General features: G+C 40.1%; 1 protein-coding gene across 5 annotated transcripts in view; it reads right to left on the bottom strand.

Moving 5' to 3' along the window:
* The window catches only part of LOC105916877 (seizure 6-like protein), a 145,886-nt gene that overhangs the window by 15,124 nt on the left and 110,042 nt on the right, over positions 1 to 20,720 (bottom strand). For 3 of the 5 annotated variants that reach the window (XM_036140573.1, XM_036140570.1, XM_036140572.1), the window contains exons 11-15: positions 16,776 to 16,970; positions 6,745 to 6,936; positions 6,025 to 6,219; positions 1,119 to 1,154; positions 701 to 815 (exon numbers count right to left, since the gene is read on the bottom strand). In XM_036140573.1, coding sequence (XP_035996466.1) covers positions 701 to 815; positions 1,119 to 1,154; positions 6,025 to 6,219; positions 6,745 to 6,936; positions 16,776 to 16,970 — 733 coding nt within the window. The remainder of the gene's footprint in view (positions 1 to 700; positions 816 to 1,118; positions 1,155 to 6,024; positions 6,220 to 6,744; positions 6,937 to 16,775; positions 16,971 to 20,720) is intronic. The other 2 variants (XM_036140574.1, XM_036140575.1) reach the window with 1 other exon arrangement.

Below are 20,720 nucleotides of genomic sequence, written 5' to 3'. Positions count from 1 at the left end.
TTTTTCCTCAATCATGATACAATGAATATATATACTATACACAGTAATGTTTACTCCTTGATTCATGGTGGTCAAGATGAATTACTATTTAAATTTGATATATAAGTCTCACTTGGATATAAATCGCTGGATTGGCCATACTACAAAAAAAAAAAGTGTGACTTATAGTCAAAATATGGCAAATGATAAAAAAACAATATATAAAATGAGGACCGGTTCAAAACCGAATCAGAGTAATAAATGATACAAAAAATCTGAAAACACAAACAGAACCTAAAAATACTCAAAGACATGAGGATTGTGACATTACCACAGCATGATGCTGTACATACAGAGAGATGAACATATATGTACGGCACACTTTTCAGCCTGGCGCAAACAAAGTTTAAGCTATTTCTTTTTACTTCAAAATCATGCACTTTTTTGTGTTGGTTTATCATGTCAAACTGTAGTTTTCTGTTGCAATGTTACAAAGTTCGAGGGGTGTAAATAATTTTGCACTTAAGACTCGACATAAACAGGACCTGATTATCCTGTGAAGTTTGTTGTGATCTTTAAATTCAAAAATAACTGTAGTAATACCTAACTTTTTATAACGCTTTGTCTAATGTCTGAACTGCTTTGCAACAGCAATTCCAGTAAGAGGTGACGCGTTGAGAGGTTTTTGGACTGAGAAATGTTCCCAAGCTGTGAAACTCACCTTGTGACATAGATGTAGGCCCCTCCGAGCAACACGGACAGCAGCAGAACCAGGATGAAGATGGCCAGCGCTATGCTTCCTCCATCCAGAGGGGAGCCTGCAGTCGCCTCTGCAACTGACACCCAGCACATGAAAAGCAAGATTAATTACAGCGTATTATCCAAAGAACAAGGAGTCAGGCTTAACGTGGTTTAGGAAACACAGCTGGCTGATGCGGATAATCAAATGGATAAACACTGTCAGACAGACAAACGGGAAATGATGGGAAAAGAACTTGGTGGATGTAGTCGAAGCACACAAAGAGAGTGATGCTGTTCTCTTAAAACACTTCTTTGTGATTTTTGATGTATCTGACTGTTTACAAAAAGTGTTTCCTTCTCATCCTGTCATTAAAGCCCACTGGCACGCAGATACTCACCTTCCAAAGCATGGTTGCCAAAGCAGTCATGGTCGGCTGAAAAACATCATTCTCTCAGTCAGTGCATATGAAAACTGACATAACAGATCTTTTATTTATTTATTTATTGCTTTTTTTTTCTAGATTGATAACAGTCCCAGGATAATCATATTCCCCTTTTTGGTACTATGCCTGTGAAACCTGCTGATTAAAAAATTCAGTTCATAAATTATAAACTGAATATATTAAGGAAAAAAATGATATGTAATATGTTTTCTAAATATTTTGGATATGAGATTTCTTCTTTAAAGAAAATATATTTTATCCTCATCTGTAGTAAAAATTGCATAATCATTTGTATTTTTATTAAGTAGTTTTTCCAAAAGCCCTAAGTTCATTTCAGTTGTTTGTGTTTTTTAAATTAGCTTTTTGCACCCACGCTATAATCCCAGTACATCCCTTGTCTTGCAGAAGTCTTCGTGCCCCTTGAACCTTATTTGTTTCATCACATCAGAATCATGAACTTTGGTGCATTTTATTGTGGTTTTGTGCAATGGGCCAACACAGAGCTGCGCATACTTATGAAGTGGAAGGCACGGCTCAGAATCTTTTCTTACAATCAAAAACTCAGAACAGTATGATAATGCAGTTGTTCTGTGAAAGCCTTGGGTGTTTGCTGAGGACATCACTGACCAAACAACATCATGAAGACCAAGACAAGTACTGAGGAGTGTATCTAGTCAGGGAGAAATCTGTGGAGAATATTAAAGCACAGTTAGGTTGTAAAACAATATCCCAAGCTTTAAACATCTCCCAGAGTTCTGTTCAGTCCAACACCTGAAAATAGAAAAGCATGGCACAACTGCAAGAAGACAAGTTCCAAGACATGGCGGTCCGCCTAAACTGACGGGCCAGACAATGAGAACATTATGCAAAGAAAAAAGCTTAAAGGCCCATGGTGACTCTGGAGGTACTGCAGAGATACAAAGCTCAGATGGAAAAATCTGTTCAGAAAAGAACTGTTGTTTGTACGCTTAGAACATTGACTTTAAAGAGGAGTGGCAATAAAGAAAATATTGTTAAAAGAAAGCCATAAAAAGTCCTGTTTGCAGTTTGACACAAGCTAGTGGCGGCACCAGAAGTTTTGTTCTGTTGATGCTATGGTGGAATGTCAACTTGCAGGTTTATTGAGGGTGCTGTGCTTCGAAATGATTACAGGTGCCTACATTTTTCTACATCAACTTCAGCAAACCCTAAAATCGCCTACAGCATGCCAAAAAGATAAATGACAACCTCTGGCTTATCATTAACACCATACAAATACAACACCAATACAAACTCTTTATTTAGAAAAAAACTGGGTCTGCAACACCAGAACTCAGTGATGGGTACCAGAGGGAACATTCTTTGACTTTATATCTTTGTATCCCTTTTGCCTGATGTTGTAGTAGAGGGCAAAGGCATTCATAATTTTGACTCGGTCCAGGACCGGGGAAATTTTTGGCTAGGTCACTGGTTTAACTGTCCCTGATGATGCTCCTCGAATATTTTTTTTTATCCAACAAGACAAACAAGAGAAACTGCACTCAAAGCTTGCTGATGTAACATGAAGGGTCTAAGCCCAGATATCAAGTCATAGAAGTTGTTGTAATGTTGTATAGAATACAGGACCTGCTGAGGTCCTATATTTTTGGTGGTATATCCATGTTCCATTTTCCTTTGCAACATCTGGCAAACCTGGTGGAGCTCTGCTTCCTAGTTCTCTTCACCATTTAAACAGTGGAGCAACATAAGCAGGATGCATTGTTTGCCAAATGATTGCTGAAGCATCTCTGCCTAGCCCCAGACATGATAGATATATTTTCAGGCCTGGTCTTTCTGCCTGTATGACCAAGCAGTCTTAACGCCGGTGCCAATGTTCATGATTTTCTGAAATTTTGCTAGTAAAAAAAATATATAATTTTCCTCACTAGCTCTATTATCACTTATTTACGGGATGTGAAATGAGGATGTAAGCATACCATCATTTCCCATGATCTGGTTCATCTGTTAGTCACAACTCTATTCATAATAACTGACAGATTATTAGATATTAATTTTGTTTTCTGTGTTAATTATAATTACAGTCTTTAAAATCACTTTAAGGCCTAGTCCATATAAAGCAAGAAGACCCAGACCAACTGAAAAGGGTATATCGGGCTCAGTGGTGGTGCTGTCTGTCACAAAGTTGTCCCACCAACTGCTAGTTCTGTCGGGTCTATTCCTAAACTTTATTTGCACTGTCCCTCTCATTCGTTTTTGAGGTAAATCCAAAAGCATGTGGATCATGAGGTCCTCTGTAGCAGTAGATCAGCTGTACCTGCCAGAACAAAGCCCATATTTCTTTTAGCAATGAACACAACACTGAACGGCACCATGTTTGTGGTTATTTGTGAGAGTGAGGTGCATGCAAGTTCCAGATAGGTGAAGCTATGACAATATTACTTCAGAAAGACCTGTTTAGCACGTACAGGGGTTGGAAAATTAAACTGAAACACCTGGTTTTAGACCACAATAATTTATTAGTATGGTGTAGGGCCTCCTTTTGTGGCCAATACAGCGTCAATTCGTCTTGGGAATGACATATACAAGTCCTGCACAGTGGTCAGAGGGATTTTAAGCCATTCTTCTTGCAGGATAGTGGCCAGGTCATGACGTGATGCTGGTGGAGGAAAATGTTTCCTGACTCACTCCTCCAAAACACCCCAAAATGGCTCAATAATATTTAGATCTGTTGACTGTGCAGGCCATGGGAGATGTTCAACTTCACTTTCATGTTCATCAAACCAATCTTTCACCAGTCTTGCTGTGTGTATTGGTGCATTGTCATCCTGATACACGGCACCTCCTTCAGGATACAATGTTTGAACCATTGGATTCACATGGTCCTCCAGAATGGTTCGGTAGTCCTTGGCAGTGACGCACCTATCTAGCACAAGTATGGGGCCAAGGGAATGCCATGATATGGCAGTCCAAACCATCACTGATCCACTCCCATGCTTCACTCTGGGCATTCAACAGTCTGGGTGGCACGCTTCTTTGGGGCTTCTCCACACCGTAACTCTCCCGGATGTGGGGAAAACGGTAAAGGTGGACTCATCAGAGAACAATACATGTTTCAAATTGTCCACAGCCCAAGATTTGCGCTCCTTGCACCATTGAAACCGACGTTAGACATTGGCACGAGTGACCAAAGGTTTGGCTATAGCAGCCCGGCCGTGGATATTGACCCTGTGGAGCCCCCGACGGACAATTTTGGTGGAAACAGGAGAGTCGAGGAGCACATTTAATTCTGCCGTGATTTGGGGAGCCGTGGTTTTATGTTTTTTGGATACAATACGGGTTAGCACCCGAACATCCCTTTCAGACAGCTTCCTCTTGCGTCCACAGTTAATCCTGTTGGATGTGGTTCGTCCTTCTTGGTGGTATGCTGACATTACCCTGGATACCGTGGCTCTTGATACATCACAAAGACTTGCTGTCTTGGTCACAGATGCGCCAGCAAGACGTGCACCAACAATTTGTCCTCTTTTGAACTCTGGTATGTCACCCATAATGTTGTGTGCATTGCAATATTTTGAGCAAAACTGTGCTCTTATCCTGCTAATTGGACCTTCACACTCTGCTCTTATTGGTTCAATGTGCAATTAATAAAGATTGGCCACCAGGCTGGTCCAATTTAGCCATGAAACCTCCCACACTAAAATGAGAGGTGTTTCAGTTTCATTGTCCAACCCCTGCACATACAAAATTACAAAACCAGCATTTTGAAATTTTTATACTCTGGGTGGACAATCCAATTGGGAACGGTGGACAATCAACACCGCACATTCTGAATCAAGGTTGCCGCAGCATTATGCTGTGTCTACTTTTCATCAGCAGGGACACTGAAGTTGGTCAGAGTTCAGGGGAAAATGGATGAAGATAAACAGAGGGAAATCCTGAAAGAAAACCTGTTAGAGGCTGCAAAATACTTGACATTTAGATGGAGGTTCAACACTTAGGAGGACAACAACCCAAAACATTCAGCCAGTGCTACAATAGAATGGTTTAAGATCCAAGTATTCATCTGATTGGATAAACTTGACAAAGTCCAAGCAATTGGCAAAACCTGAAAACTGATGTTAGCAGGTGCTTTCCATTCAATCTGACTTAGCTTCAAACAATGTTAACAGATATAAAAAACACACTTTTCAGATTTTTAGTTGTAAAAAAAAAATAAAGTCATTTATCATTTTCCTTCTACTTCACAATTATGCTCTACTTTGTGTAGTTTGATCAAATAAAATCACTGAAAATGTGGTTGTAACGTGATAAAATATGAAAAGGTTCCAAGGGGTTTAATACTTTAGCAAGCCACACTAGTTTGACGATATTTTGAGTAGCCATTGCCTCCAAAACTTTTTCAAATTGAAGATGCCGAGTGAGTCCTGCACCACAGGTAAGATACTTGCGGCTCATAATCGTTTTAATGAACCCCATTGCAGAGAAACTAAACTGTACCTTTCATTGTTTCCTTTTTGTTTCCCCGTGTTCTTCTGCTAGCATTAAACCTAAAATGGACTCTAAATGTGACGAACTAACAACCATTGGTTCACTTGGGAATGCATAGGTTCATTTCAAGAACATTTTTGATTTCCCAAACATGACATAGATGTTAAATTACATTTTTTTCAGCTGGCTTGACTGTTAAATACACAAAGACATGCCAAACTAGTATTGTATAATCAGCATTACTAAAGTTAAAGCTGTTTAGCCAGGTCATTTTAAGGTATATTTAAGGGACTGACTACATAAACGGATGCTAGATGACAGTTGATACAGCAAAAAATAAGCAAGATTCTCAACATAAAAAACTTAACTGGCCAAATTTAAAACAAAGTCTTACCACGGCAAAGTGGAAGAGGGCCGCTCCAAAAAGAAGGGTTCCCAAGGATGCATTTAATGGCCATCTCTCCTATGAGCTCATAACCTTGGTAACAAACAAATGTGAGGGACTCGCCGGGCAAGTACAGCCGCTTGGACAGGATCTGGTAGCCGTTATCAGGGAGACCAGGGTTCTCACAGGAAACGGAATCCTCAGCTGGAGGAGGAAAACAACACAAGAGGGAGCTGGGTGGGTTTTGTTGTTTCCCAAATTAGGTTTCTTTTTTGTGTCAGAGCTCCACAGACAGATTTGACAGACTCTGACTAAAGGTGACGTGAGTCATGGATAATCTCCACCCCCTCCTCCAGGTGGCTGAGGGCTGATTGTTATGCTTTATTAGCATTTCATTTACACATCAAACACTTGACACCCACATTAATAGCCCTGAAAAATATACACAGTCTACACATTATCAGGCCTAGGGTGAAATACAACAGAAGAGGCACCATCTCTGGCTAACAGAAATGTTGGGATTGTTGTCACCAACAGAGAGAAAGAGCCAAGAAATCACACAAATCCAGTCCTGCAGATGGGTCTGCAACAGGAAACAAAAGAGCCTCTGCTCTTTAACTGCCACACAGTTTTTTGATCTGATGGCAAGCTTAGGAAATTAGTCAGACTGCTTCAATTCCACATGTTAAACAGCAGGTTTGTCCTGATGGCTCTGTGTCAGATACTCACATACACAGTGGGGAAGGCGAGACGTCCACACAGGCGTCCCTGGCTCACGGCCGTAACACGAGATCGTAGCGCCGCCCTGCATGACGAAGCCAGGGTTGCAGCTGTACTGAATGGTTGTGCCAACTAGCAGCTTCGGATCAGACAGAGTTCTGGTGGAGTGCTCTACATGGCCTGGGTCTGAACAGTACATGACTGAAAGACAGAAAGAAAGAAAGAAAGAAAGAAAGAAAGAAAGAAAGAAAGAAAGAAAGAAAGAAAGAAGGAAAGAAAGAAAGAAAGAAAGAAAGAAAGAAAAAAGAAAGAGAAAAAGTTTACTAGTTTAACATTGAAGTGCCAAATGTACAGTTGAAACCAAATATTTCCCCAGGCCAGCTCAATTTTCCAGGTGTATTTATTTACATGGTGCTCTATGGGGGCCTAAGGAAAGTTACAACAGATGATTCAACAAATTTAGTCATAATTAATTAGACAAGAGTGGACTAAATCTAAATTATGCTCACTGCAAAAAGGCAACTAAAAGTAAGTAACATTTTCTTGAAATTAGTATATTTTTTTGATTTAAGCAACTAAATAAGACTATTTGCCAATGGAATTAGTATTTCTACCCTTAAATAAGATAATTAGATATCCTGCATTTGAAATAAGATGATGGAGATGATTTGTTCTTATTTTAAGTGCAAAAATCTTATTCCATTGGCAAATAGTCTTATTTAGCTGCTCGAATCAAGGGAAAAACACTAATTACAAGAACATTTGACTTACTTTTAGTGCCCTTTTTGTAGTGTTTACAGTGACAATTTATTTTTAGGTCTGCTTCCTGTCCCATTTGTCTCTCATGTTCCATCACATTCTCCCACACCACATGCACCAATGACCCCAACACAGGAATTTACTAAACAGAATTTAAAACACACACACAGACTATGTTTGAATCTGTTGGGCAGATAAACTTGTTACTGTGTGTTTAACCAATGCCAGGGACTGCCCCTAGGTGAGGGAATGGTATTTTGTCACCATCTAATGCCAGATATTCTTGGAGAACATCCTGCCTTTCACATACACCTTGGTGTGCGGTTTACCTCCATCTGCAGAGTAGTGTTAGGGAGTGAACATGGACAGTATAAGACTGTAAGAGTTAACTTAGGTAATCTGGTGAAGGAACAGCAATTGAACTATCTGGTCTAACACCAGTAGCTAAATAATCTGGGCACTTGGTAGCACTGATGCCTTAGTGATTATATCAAAAGGAAGGCTCTTGGTCTGACCTTGAGTCTTTCTGCATGGAGTTTGCATGTTCTCCCTGTGGATCTGTGGGTTCTCTCCAGGGACTCTGGCTTCCTCTCACAGACAAAAAACATGACTGTTAGGTTGTCTGTCCTGCGTGTCTCTGTGTTGCCCTGTGATGGACTGGCGACATGTCCAGGGTGGATCCTGCCCCTCACCCACTGATAAGCAGGCATAGATAATGGATGAATGTAAACTGCTACGACATTGATTCATGGTGGACTTGTTGTTCTTTTGGGGATGGGGATCTTTGTTTTTGTACCAAACATACAGACAGACAGACAGACAGACAGACAGACAGACAGACAGACAGACAGACAGACAGACAGACAGACAGACAGAGAGATAGATAGATAGATAGATAGATAGATAGATAGATAGATAGATAGATAGATAGATAGATAGATAGATAGATAGATAGATAGATAGATAGATAGATAGATAGATAGATAGATAGATAGATAGATAGATAGATGCACTCCTCAGTAATTAAAACAAGATAGTTGTGCATGAAGTGCCTTCATGTGAAAAGTTCTTGGGGGTAGACCGCTGGTGGACTGGCAAATAGCAGCGATTTCACACAAAAACACACAGTGAGGCTTTACAGTGAGACATCCCAAAGCTGGTAGTTTGTATTGTTAAGTAACGGTCTCCAATGCTTATAGAGCCTGTCGGACTAACCTCTAAGTGAGGATTTGATATTCTCCAGTTTCAGAAGACCTAAAATGTTATGTAGCCAGACTTGAATAGATGGTGGTTCAGGCGTTAGTAGCAATAAGGGAAGCAAATGCAATGGCGTTTCCAAAAATATGGCGATATGTGGGGTTGGAATTACAATTAAGCCTAGTACGTTTGACATAAGAATGATTGCCAAAATTCTGACAACTTGGGACATGCCCAAAATATGTGGGTAAGATTGCATTGGGTCTGCAAGCACTACATTTCTTATCAACCTTTTCTGGACAGAGCTTTGAGAGTTTTTCCTTACTATAGTGCAATCTGTGGAAGACTTTAAATTGTCTTAGTGAAAGTCTGGCACAACTATGATGAGCTGACAGCAGCAATCGCCTTCCCCCAGTAACTCTCAGAAAAATTCAATTGAAGTTCTTCATCATCTTGATCTTATGTGAAGTGGATTCACTGGCCAATGACAGTAAATTATAAGAGTAGGAGATGTGGCCCTTTGACAAGGATTTAGCCTTGTGAGCCAGGTACATCCCACTCGGTGTTTGTACTTGTATGAATGATGGGGTGTTTCTGCAAAGTACTGCAATTGGAAGTACCGAAAAAGTCAGATTAATGTAGATTAAAGGTAGAGATTAGTTGGTCAAAGCTTGCAAACATACCATGAATGTACAAGTTTTTTAAACTATATAGCGCTTTATTCTCTAATGCAGGGAATTGTGAGTTGATCTTTGCTGAAATGAACAGGTGATTATTTCAAAAGGGGGTTGCTAGGGGAAGTGGGAATGGGGCAGAGCGTTGATTGTTTTTGCACACTAAAGCAAAGGGAGAGGAGTAGAATAGTCTGACCCATGAAATGAAGTCAGTATTAAAACCAAACTGTCTTTGGGAAGAGTAGATAAGCCTACTCCACCATGTCAAAGGCCTCAAAAGAGATTATGGGCTCTGGGACATTAGCAGAGGATGGAGAGAGAATAACATCCAGAAGCCTTCTTATGTTAGAATATGAGTGACTTCCCCTTATAAATCCTCTCTGGTCTTCAGAAATGTTCTAAGGCAGGGATCACCAACCTTTTTCAAACTGAGAGTTACTTCATTGGTACTATGTCATACGAAAGGCTACCTGTACTGACATTTGAACCTTAACTTCATGTAATATAAACATGTTTTAATGCTTATCTATGTAAATACAAGTATGATTAAAAAGGAAGAGCATCTGAATAAAATAGCATTTTAAATTAAGCTCACTTGAGTGTTTTGCTATTTTTTGAAGAAGGCTTGAGGGCCCCATATATGGTCCTTTGGGGATACCTGGTGCCTGCGGCCACCATGTTGGTGACCCCTGATCTAAGGCATGACAGATTCCAACTGCCAAGCCAAGATTTTTGCAAGTATTTTAACATCAACCGAGAGAAGCGATATTAGTCCATAAGAAGCACAGCTCAGTGGATCCTTGCCCTTCTTATGAATTAGGGAGAGAGAAGGTTGCATGAATGTGGGTGGCAGGGTGCCTTGTTTGAATGAATGGTAGAACTTTTCAAGTGATAGTGGAGCTTACTGATCTGAGAAGTTTTTATAGAACTCGACTGGGTATCCGTCGGGGCCTGGGGATTTACCGCTATTCATTGACTCTAATGCTTCTTTAAGTTGTGAGAGAGTGAGAACAGTGTCTAGCCTTAGATTGTCCTCGGGCGAAACTTTAGGTAATTCCAATTTTTTAAAACAGTTATTTAATTGGTGTTCATCTATAGGGGATTTGGAGGTATACAGTTGGGAAAAGAATGATTAAAAGTGCTGTTTATTCTGTCCGAGCCATTTTTGCTTTCAGTTGATGAGCCAAGAGGTGTCCAGATTTGTCACCATGTTCATACAACAACCCCCGAGAGAAGCTGTTCAACGTCAGATGTGAGAAGGAGATTGAGTTCTGTCTTGAGTTTAATCTTTATTTATTATAAATCCAGCATATTTGCAGTTGAGAGGGAAGCATCTCAACTGCAAATATGCTCCTCCAGCTCTTTTTGCTGAGATCTGCTTAATTTATTAGCATGAGAAGTGAAAGATTTAATTTTGCCCCTATATAGGCTTTGAGAGTGTCCCATACTATGGACGGGGAAGTTTCATAATTTTTTTATTAGTTTCGCACGAGAGGGTAAGCAATTCAGAAATATACTTACAGAAGCTGGCATCTGCGAACCAGAGACGATTTAACCTCCACTGTCCGAATGCCTTTGGCTTCATACTAAAATGAAGGTCTAAGATTACTGTAGCATGGTTCGACACTGTTTGGGTAAGTACTCGGTGGAAACAATCTCTGGGATAAGATTTTATCTATCAAGAAGTATTCTAAGCATAAAAATGAGCGATGTGCATGGGAGAAGAAAGAATATTGTTTTGCAGAAGGATGTAAAACTTACCAAGGGTCGACAAACCCATACTGACTCATAAACATGGAAAAGACCTGGGACATTTTCACGGACGTAGTTAAGCACGGGCTAGACTTGTCTGGTGTTGGATCGATCACACAGTTCATGTCTCCTCTCACTATCAGAAGGTGAGAATCTAAATTTGGAATATTAGTAAATAATGAGCTCCCAAAACCATGGTCGTCCCAATTGGGACCATAGACACATACTAGGATTACCTACTTTCCATATCATGAACCAGTAACAACAACATGGTGACCGTTTAAATCCGTCAGTACTTTAGCTGGAGTGAAGTGAACATTTTTTAGTTTGGCCATGCATCTTGTTTTTACATTGAATTGGGAGTGAAAAGTTTAGTTAATCCAAGGTCTGTTTATTTTTCTATGGTCAGAGTTACATAAGTGTGTCTCCTGGAGAAACATAATGTCCGAATTTGTGCAGAATGTGCCATGACTTTTGTACGTTTGACTGCAGCGTTTAGTCCACCAGTATTTCGTGAAAGAATCCTCACAGCTTGTCCACCAGCGACACCTCCATTAGTCATGGTTCAGCATCCAGCAGTGAGACTTTCACATTAGTGGGATCATCTGTACAGAAACTTAGTACGCATATAACACAGAACTCAAAGTGCATAAAATCAGACGAAGACCTTCATCCCCATCCCTTCTCCCCTGTCCCCTTTAACAAAACTAAGCCCCAATGTTCTTAATTCCCTTTCTGCATCATCTTTCCTCTTCTCCTTTACTTGTCTCAGCCCCACAGCTTAAAAAGCTAGTTGAAACTTGTATAGACCCCCATGCAAATCAATGTGAACATTGAACACATTTTCTTAACACTTGTGTTACAAGAATATATTTCAAAATAGTTTAAATACCAAAAGTGGTTCCAAAGAGACAAAGTAATAGAAATAAAATAGAAATAAAACACAGGGTATAAGTTAATTACAGTTAAAACTAAAATGTACTGCGAAGTTGGCCACCCTTTCATTAAATTGTATTAAAAAAATTGACTTGTATTAGCTTCAGCTTAGATAATATAAAATTAAGCAATGAAACAATACAGGTTATTATATCTTCTCATTAACTTCAAATTACAATTAAGTAATGTGTAACACGCAGCACCAGCTTCTGGATCAGCCGAATCAAACCCAGGGAAAGCTCAACATTAGCCGTAAATATTAAGCATCAAGCCTGCACCTACAGTAGTGATGGGTCGATGAGGCGCCATGAAACGTTTCGACACATTGCAACTCTGTGCCGATACTGTGCCGATACTGTGTCACTGAATACTGACACCTGCTGGACCTTAAAAATCCCTACAGGCAACCTGGTTGACAGAGTTAACTGACACTGATTTGATGACCAAGTATACACAATACAATTTAAATCATTGTATGTTGCATTGTATTATTTTATATTTTCATTTGAATTAAACATATATTTGATTGTTTTTAGATACAGTCAATAAATAATGTGAAGGAGGATGCTTGTGGACTGGCTTTTTTATTTTTTTACAAATGGTTGATCGGGCGCTGTGTTTAGTTACCTGACTGATATCATCTGTTCTGAAATCGGACATGCTGAGTATGACAAAGGGAGGAAAAACTACTCGGAGTATCAACTTTCTACTCAGTGTAGATCAGTCGTTTTTTTCAGAAACGACGCTCAGAACAAAGACGCACAGCGCAACCCGCCCAACCAAAAAAGCGTTGCAGAACCCATCCATCAGTGGTGCGCTCCGATCAGCACCTGGCGCTCACAGAGCGAGACTGTGGTACAACACCATCACACCAGAGTTGCAAAATAGTTAAAAATTAATCATTATTAACCGTTATTTTGTTTACAGTTCAGCTTGGATTTTCTTTACTGCGCAGCATAGCTCTGCTGTGCGCGCTGTTGTGCGCGAATGCACACGCGTGCAGCTTAGAGGGAACAGAAACAGTTTGGCGCGTCAGTCAGTTCGAAACAGGTGCTGTATTGGTCACGTGACCGAAACAGTTCCTGTATCGGTCACGTGACTTTTCCGTAGCAATACACACATCGACACGGGTTTCGCTCTATGAGACCGACACATGCGCCGACGCATCGGTGTTGCCGGACCCATCACTAACCTACAGTGTCCAACCAGTCCTTCAGTCCGTTTGTAATAAACATAAAAACTAGCTTAACATACTGTCCTTATAAAATTGAAAGGTGAGCACAAACGCTCAGCAGGCTCCCCTCCCGTCCTAAACTTAAGACTCACCGATGAGAAATCAGCTCCTCAGGAGAAGAAGGTAAGTTAGCCTGGTTCGCATTGGCTGCAGTTATACGGGCATCTGAGCCTGTTTATATCTGGCCGTGAAGGTGGAGGTTTCTTTGGGGGTGAAAATCTACCTTTTGCTCCGCTCTCCAGAGTAATATGCAATCGGTCCAGAAAGAGGATTGCCGGCCGTAGAGCGAGGTTGTAAAGATCGGCCATCAATTTTTGGTACTTAGCCCGTTCCTATGTAACTTCTGGTGTGTAGTCCTCAAATATCGGAATTAGTGTCCCTTGGTAACGAAGGGTCTCTTACGAGCCTCCTGAATTAACGATAGTCTGGTAGTAATGCAGGCAAATTATTACCGGTCTGGGCCTTGAGCCGGGTTGTGGTTTGGCAGTGAGCGCTCTATGCGCCCAGTCCAGCTCAGGAGGAGACTGAAGCGTCTAGTCACTGAGTACCTGGGTCAGGAGTTCGGCAAAGAAGCTTGTGGGCCTGGGTCCCTCGACTGAGTCTGGCAGGCTGATTATCCCGATGTTGTTTCTGCGACTGCAGCTCTCAAGATTGATAGTTTTGCTGTCAACTTAGCGTTGCTGATTGCTCTCCTCCAGCGCTGGAATTCATTGCACCTGCAGCTTGCCATGGGACTCCAATGAGTCTATTTGCTGACCATGCTCCGTCATCGATGGCTACATTTTGTCAAGTCTCTGCTGAAGAGCAGAGAATGTTGTTTCGAAGTTGGCTGCGATGCCAACTCTGTGATATTCTAGCATATTAGCTATGCTAGTGTTATGCCATTTTATGACGTGACAGACCACATTTCCCAGCATGAAACAGTCAAAATAGGGTCAGCGCGACCACCGGCCCTAGCAACGAGATAACGTTGCTATGATACGATATAAAGGTGCCTGGCGCGCTTCATTCTCCTTTCTTCACTGGCATCACGCCAACTGTGAAGACACGCAACTGTTTCTCTCCCATTGGGATTCCCCACATGGCACGTGTTTCGATTTCTCGCTGGACCGAGAACTTCCAAATCAAACTTATCCCTGCTTGCCTATGCAGGAGGTTGTTTTTAAAAGTACTTTGAATTCACTTCGATCAGAGAGACTGAGAGCCGCTTATCTCCCAGTGATCGTCAACCCGCTCGAGCCCGCTGTTGTTTTGGCCAAACAAAGCGTCGTAAAGCCAGAGACTGTGTGGTTTTGTCCCCCCGCTCCTTCATCCCATCACGGACGCGCTGCTGCTGGAGCTGCCAGGACTATCCCCACTGAGGCAACGTCAGAGTAAAGAAAGGATTTTACTTTTATTTTCTCTTTTTCACCCATAAGGTGATGTTTTGTGCCTGGACAGAACCTATTAGGAATTAGTTTAATGCTTAATTACTCGGAGACGGAGTTGTTTAACTGTGCTTGATATTTCTGATGTGTGTGCATGCATTTTATAAGTGATTTTGGCTGTGTTGCTTTTGGTTTGATTGTAAGCGGACTCCGCCAAGAGCCGATCTTCTCTTTCTCTCCTTATCTTCATCTCAATCTCTTTGTCCACCCTTTTTTCCAGGTTCGCACACTTTCTTTGAAGTCTGTTTAGCAATAAGACCGCCCTTTGGTCAAAGCCTGCCCCACACTAGCATGTGCGCTAAGTATGTCATTAAGACCTCCTCCTCACGCATCACACAAGGTCATACGTTGTATGTTGTCATAGTTGCCAACTTGGGAAGGTACAAAGTAGCTAAGCGGTTAGCTCGCTTGTTGTGAAATACAGAAGCGTCCATCTAGTTTCTCAACGCAATTTTGTCTTTCAATGCTGCTACGTCAAAGTGACGACGTCTTGAATGTGATGTTTAAACAACTGTGAGTTGAATTAAGGATTGCTACCTCTCATTTTAATCCATTTTGACTTGTTCATTTTCATTTTTTTCTTTTACATTTTTATCTTAGTAGCGAGTAGTGTTTCCTAGTTATTATTGAATTAAAATAATTACTGTAACAGGGAGTTGTTTTGGTTTACTAAATAATAACGTGTGGAATAGTAATTGTGTTTATTTTGATCCAGAAGTTATATGGTCTCTAAGAGTACAGAATTACCTCTTTTTGAGTTAAAAACTGACTAAAAGCAACTGAGACATCTTCATTGGTTTGTGATAAAGAAGCAAGGGCTAAAACTCCAATTGCAGTCCTAATTTGTTATCAGCATTTGCTGGATAAGTCTGATCGGTCACAACCGGTCAGATCACGCTTTATCAGCATAAATACGTTCATAACAGCTAATTAATAAATGCATTGTTAGTGTTAGTCATTACAGGCTTCTAGCCCTTGGATCACAACCATTTGAATTACATTTGTTATAGCTACCATTTGAGTTTGAATGATCTATTAAAATTATAATAGCAAATTATAAGTAATAATAATACACAATCAAACAGGTTTCTGGCATAACACTAGCTAGCACTGCACTGTTGGAGAGGTGTCTGCTTTGGTCTTCTTAGCTGCTTTTGCGGCTTTAGACATTTCTCTGTGGTTTTCAAGGTTCTGATATTATTTCTGCCTCTCTCTGTGGATTGGGTGTTTCAAAGAAAGTGTGAGTTTATAAAGTTATCACTGCGGGAGAGCGAGGCAATGCTGCATTCACATGCTCACCCAAACTGGAAGTCCCACGTCTCACTGTTAGGTGTGAAAGCTGTTGTAGGCTGTTTATAAACACAGCAATGAGGTATGTTAGATTGGCTATTAACTGCCACATTAGTTTTCAGGTTTTACACAGGAAAGTGCTCATCTTAGAAACTCAAATCTTCAAAAAGTATACAATATCTTGCATTTGTAATCTTTCACAGCAAAATGCTGTTTTGAACCCCATGACATGCTGGGGATGCAAGACCTAATAATATAAAACAATCTGTAACTTGCTATCATTTTCATATAACATTACTTTCAATGATTTTCAGCTCCTAAAGCTAACCTTTTTTAAGCGGAAGATAAAACTACAAGTACTGTGAAATCTCTAAAGCAACTCTTAAAAGTTCCTTCTCTACTCTATCTATTGTCTCCTTCCTGCTGCTCAACAGTTTTGGTCCAATCAACAGTTTGAACCAACAAGGCTGTTCCAAAGTGAGACCCAAGCCTTTCCTCAGTAAGTCAAATTGGTTAAAATGTAATCACTGTTTGATATTTTCAAAGACATAACCCTGTTTTTTTTTTACTGTCAGCCAGTATTTCTAACACCTTATGAGTCAAAAATTTGTTTAGCTAATTAAGTAGAGATATAAACCTTTATCAAAAATCACAAAGAGTTCTGCTGAGTTCTCTTTTGTTGCTTAAGCTTAGGTTTACGATGAGCTTACCACAAACATATATTTGAAGAAGAACAGGAGAAGTTATATTATAAAACAGAGCAAAACTGACTTTTTTCACAGAAGGGGGGCTGAAAGCTCCAAGAGAGGTCCAGCTGACAGGTGAGGGTCTCCCGTCCCACCAGGTCATAGCCGGGATCGCACTGGTAGGTGATTCGAGCCCCTCGCACCAGTGCCACGTGTGAAGTCGTCTTCCAGCCATTCTGGATCTCCGGGAGGTCAGGACAGGAGTCATTTCGGGACACCTCTGAGAAGAGAAGTTACAGACAAGAGCTTGATTAATAGCCCCAATTTGATATTGTCAGGTGCTGGCAGTGATGATCCATTTCTGTCACAGTTAACAAGGGTCAAAAACTCAACATGATCAGAAACACCACAGCTGATAATGACACGACATTTTCTTTTACACCAAAAGGGTGTAAATGAGATCTTGAGGCATGATAGATTTCATAAATAATTTCAAAACAAGATTTTCTCTAATAAAGTTAAGTCTACGTATTTGTTCAACCTATCTGTGGGTGAAAGCAAACCGAAAATATCTAAGACCATACCTAAGAACAATAATGATGACGTGGGGGAAGCTGATGATACATGTGAAGCTCACTCGCTCTAGAACTACCTTCACAAGCCTCTCCCAGATCCATGATTGGCTGGTTTAGTGTCTATAAAATTAAAGAAATGGTCCTGACTGTGGCCTGGAAGAAGAAAAATGTGTGTTTTAATGTTTTCTTTGATCACGACCTCCCAGCAGAAATTAATAATAAAAGAAAACCGCACACGCCACTGAAGAAGATGCTGAAAAAAAGGAGTCAAATCACACATACTGGCACCAGCGAAACTTTTGCAGTTTTTACGAAGAAGGATTCCGAACCTACAACAGCATGAAAGAAGTGACAAAACACAGTCTGAAAAGGATAATGCACATGGAAGGAAAAACCATACAGAGCTCATTCCCAGTGAGCGACATGCAGAGCCACAGCTATAGATGCACCCCACAATGCACTGGAAGGGAGCAGCTGGGAGATCTGCAGTCCCACAAACGCAGCAGCAGAGTACTGAACGTCATACAGGTTAGAGAGAAGCTCCAAAGATATTAACACATTCTTCCTGCCAAGAAGAATATGCTTTGTGGTAAATGCAGGAAAGTTAAGAGTAGCTATTCCAGCATCTATCCCAAGTAAAGGCTGATGTTAACTTTAATAGTACAGAAGATGAAACATTGTTTGGAGTATTTGCTCAGAATATTGTTTGCCTCTAAAAACATGATTAAGGTACTTTGTTTAAAATACAGATGTTTCTTTTCCACGGGCCATTTATCTAAAACAGAAAACTGACACTATAGTCTATTTGTGGTTATGTCAGAATTACTCTTTGGTGCCCTCCCTGGGAAGGCTTCCTCTCACCAATTAAAGGTTCTATCTACATTTCACTGTTGGAGGTCTTTGGTGTTTTTATGTTTATTTTTATTTATATTTTTGTATTTCAGAGACATTTTGAGTTTATATTTTGGGGTAAATGAGGAATATAGGTGTATTGGATATCTGGGAAATATGGACGAATCATGAAGTTAAAATAATCAGTCTAAACTTTAATGGGCGTAGAAATCCTATTAAAATGAATAGAATTGTTACTAAAATGAAAACAAAATCATCTTCACCATTCAAGACATAAAACATTTTTAAAGTGTACATACAAGATTGACTGCTCTTCAACTCACGGAGCAGTTAAAAGATTCAGAAGGGAGATTTATTTTAGTTAAAGGATATATTCAATATAAAATGGCCACTTTGTTAATATATTCAATATAAAATGGCCACTTTGTTAAAGGTTTATGGGCAGAGCTGACAAGATATTTATTAAGAAGATATTTTTAGTTAATTACAGAGGAAACCCAAGGGGTGCTCATATGTGGAGTGAATGGAATTCACAGCTACAACCTTATCTTGACTCTACTAACAGTAAACAGAAAACAAGCTCATAGGCGATCACTCTTAAAAAATATCTAGCTGGAACAGGACTGATGGCTATCTGGAGAGAGATTTACCCTACACAGACAGTTTACATTCATACTCAAGAATTAATTGCTTCTTATGTTTCACATTGATCGAGACAAAGTTAACTCGTGATATAGAAGTTAAACATTTAAGGTCATACTGGTGCAGGGCAGTCAAACTTTTTTAAAGTAGCAGGCCGCACATTATCAAGTAGGAGGGTGCACTTATGCCGGTGCCCGAGCCCCGGAGGGGAGAATTTTGAAAAATAGACTCTCCCTGATATATTTTGGAAGCTTTCAAGACAGGTGATTATTTAAACAATAGAGTCAGAGTGCATGTTTCAAATTCAATAAAAGGCAAAAAATGTGAATGATCAATTCTTCAAAAACATTTCTTTTTTATCATTATTCTTAAAACATTATTTTTTCACATGATGTTATCATCATGTTTTAACAAGGTAAGGTAATCTCCATTTGCATAAAAATGGTTTAATTTGAATTACTAGCACCACATAAAACAGATCAGATTAGGTGAGGTCTATTCATCTTATTATTATTATTCACAGTTCTGTTCTAAAAACGATGGTAACATTTCTTCACCAACCAAGTCGAATTTTTATGATAAAAATACAGGGTTGGAATTTGAAATTGAATTCACATGTTGAATTTATTTCAGTCATATCGCTCTTTTCGAAATCTCTTATCTCAGTTTAATTTCACTTGCACTCATCACACACACGATATCATATCATCGGCGAGGATTCCAGAGACGAACACAAAATGCATCCCCTGAAAAACCTTGATAATTTGCTGCTGTAATATTATATTATATGTAATATTATAGATTTTTCAGAATAAAAAGCTAACAGATGTGCATAATCAAAAAATATCAGAAATACAATTATAGAGCATTCAGTATTGTAAGAAAGCCCACGCTGTTTCTGGATAAATACATTACTGTATGAGTTAAGTTCTATTCCGTTTTATGCCTCTTTCCTTGTAAGTTTGAAATGTCCCATGCTCCTGAATGCACCATAGCTTTCTGACGCTCGTGAATGCATCACACTTGTCTGTGAACGCGGTGCTGTGTGCTGTGAATGTTTGATCTTCACTTAAAAAGCTTTGCAGTTTCAAAACTCACGTCGGCTCTCATGGTTTTATTACACTTTTCGGCATAACACCGGTCTGTGTTTTGATCGGAAAAGTAGTATCTCGGTTGGAACAAGGAACCCAATCACTCGTTAATGTTGCTCTCAGTGGAGACAGATGCTAAGCTGATTTTTGGGATGTATAATCGGGGAAAAGTAGGCGGCGGCAGGAGCTGCTATAGACGGCAATTTGCCGCCGTTGACCAGCTACTTTTGACTGCCCTGCTGGTGTATATCTATTTGTTAATTCAGATACTGATGCAAAACAAATACTATCCGGCGACTTAAGACCAGTCACCCAGTGATCTTAATGATCCACAATGCAAAATATTAATTAAAAAAAAAGTTCAAAGACTATCTAGGTGCCAACACTGCTATGTACCAAGCCCCCTCAAATCTATCTCTATCTTTACCTGTGGACCCTTGGAGACTCACAAGCATCTGCAGGGTTGACCAAGCTGTTTTCTGTGAAACCAACATCGGAACTTAACCAGCCGACTGCTATGGAAATAGGCTGCTTGTAACTTTTTTTTGCAGGAGAAAAGCTGATGTGAAAATTCCTCCCACTGCAAGCTATGCCGAGGCCCTCGCAGGAAGTCTAATGAAACACTTCTGCTGCGCAGAGGTCCACATGTTGCTCGCCCTAATTCACTTTCACCAGATTTCCGGTCACCACAACCAGACAAAGACTGAGGTTTGGCAGAGAAATTATAGGTAGAGTCGTTGGGGAAAATGGTTTACTTAATCTGCTTTTACTATGTTTTAAAACTTGACCGAGCTAACAGGCATAGCTTAGCGTCCTTGAAACAAAACTTTGCAGATGTGTTTGGGTGTAATTTATGGTTATGACAAACTT

Source organism: Fundulus heteroclitus, chromosome 8 (genome assembly GCF_011125445.2).
Source record: "Fundulus heteroclitus isolate FHET01 chromosome 8, MU-UCD_Fhet_4.1, whole genome shotgun sequence".
Classification (NCBI taxonomy): domain Eukaryota; kingdom Metazoa; phylum Chordata; class Actinopteri; order Cyprinodontiformes; family Fundulidae; genus Fundulus; species Fundulus heteroclitus.
Note: the sequence above shows the minus strand (reverse complement) of the source record. Positions and strands in the feature narration are given on the sequence as shown.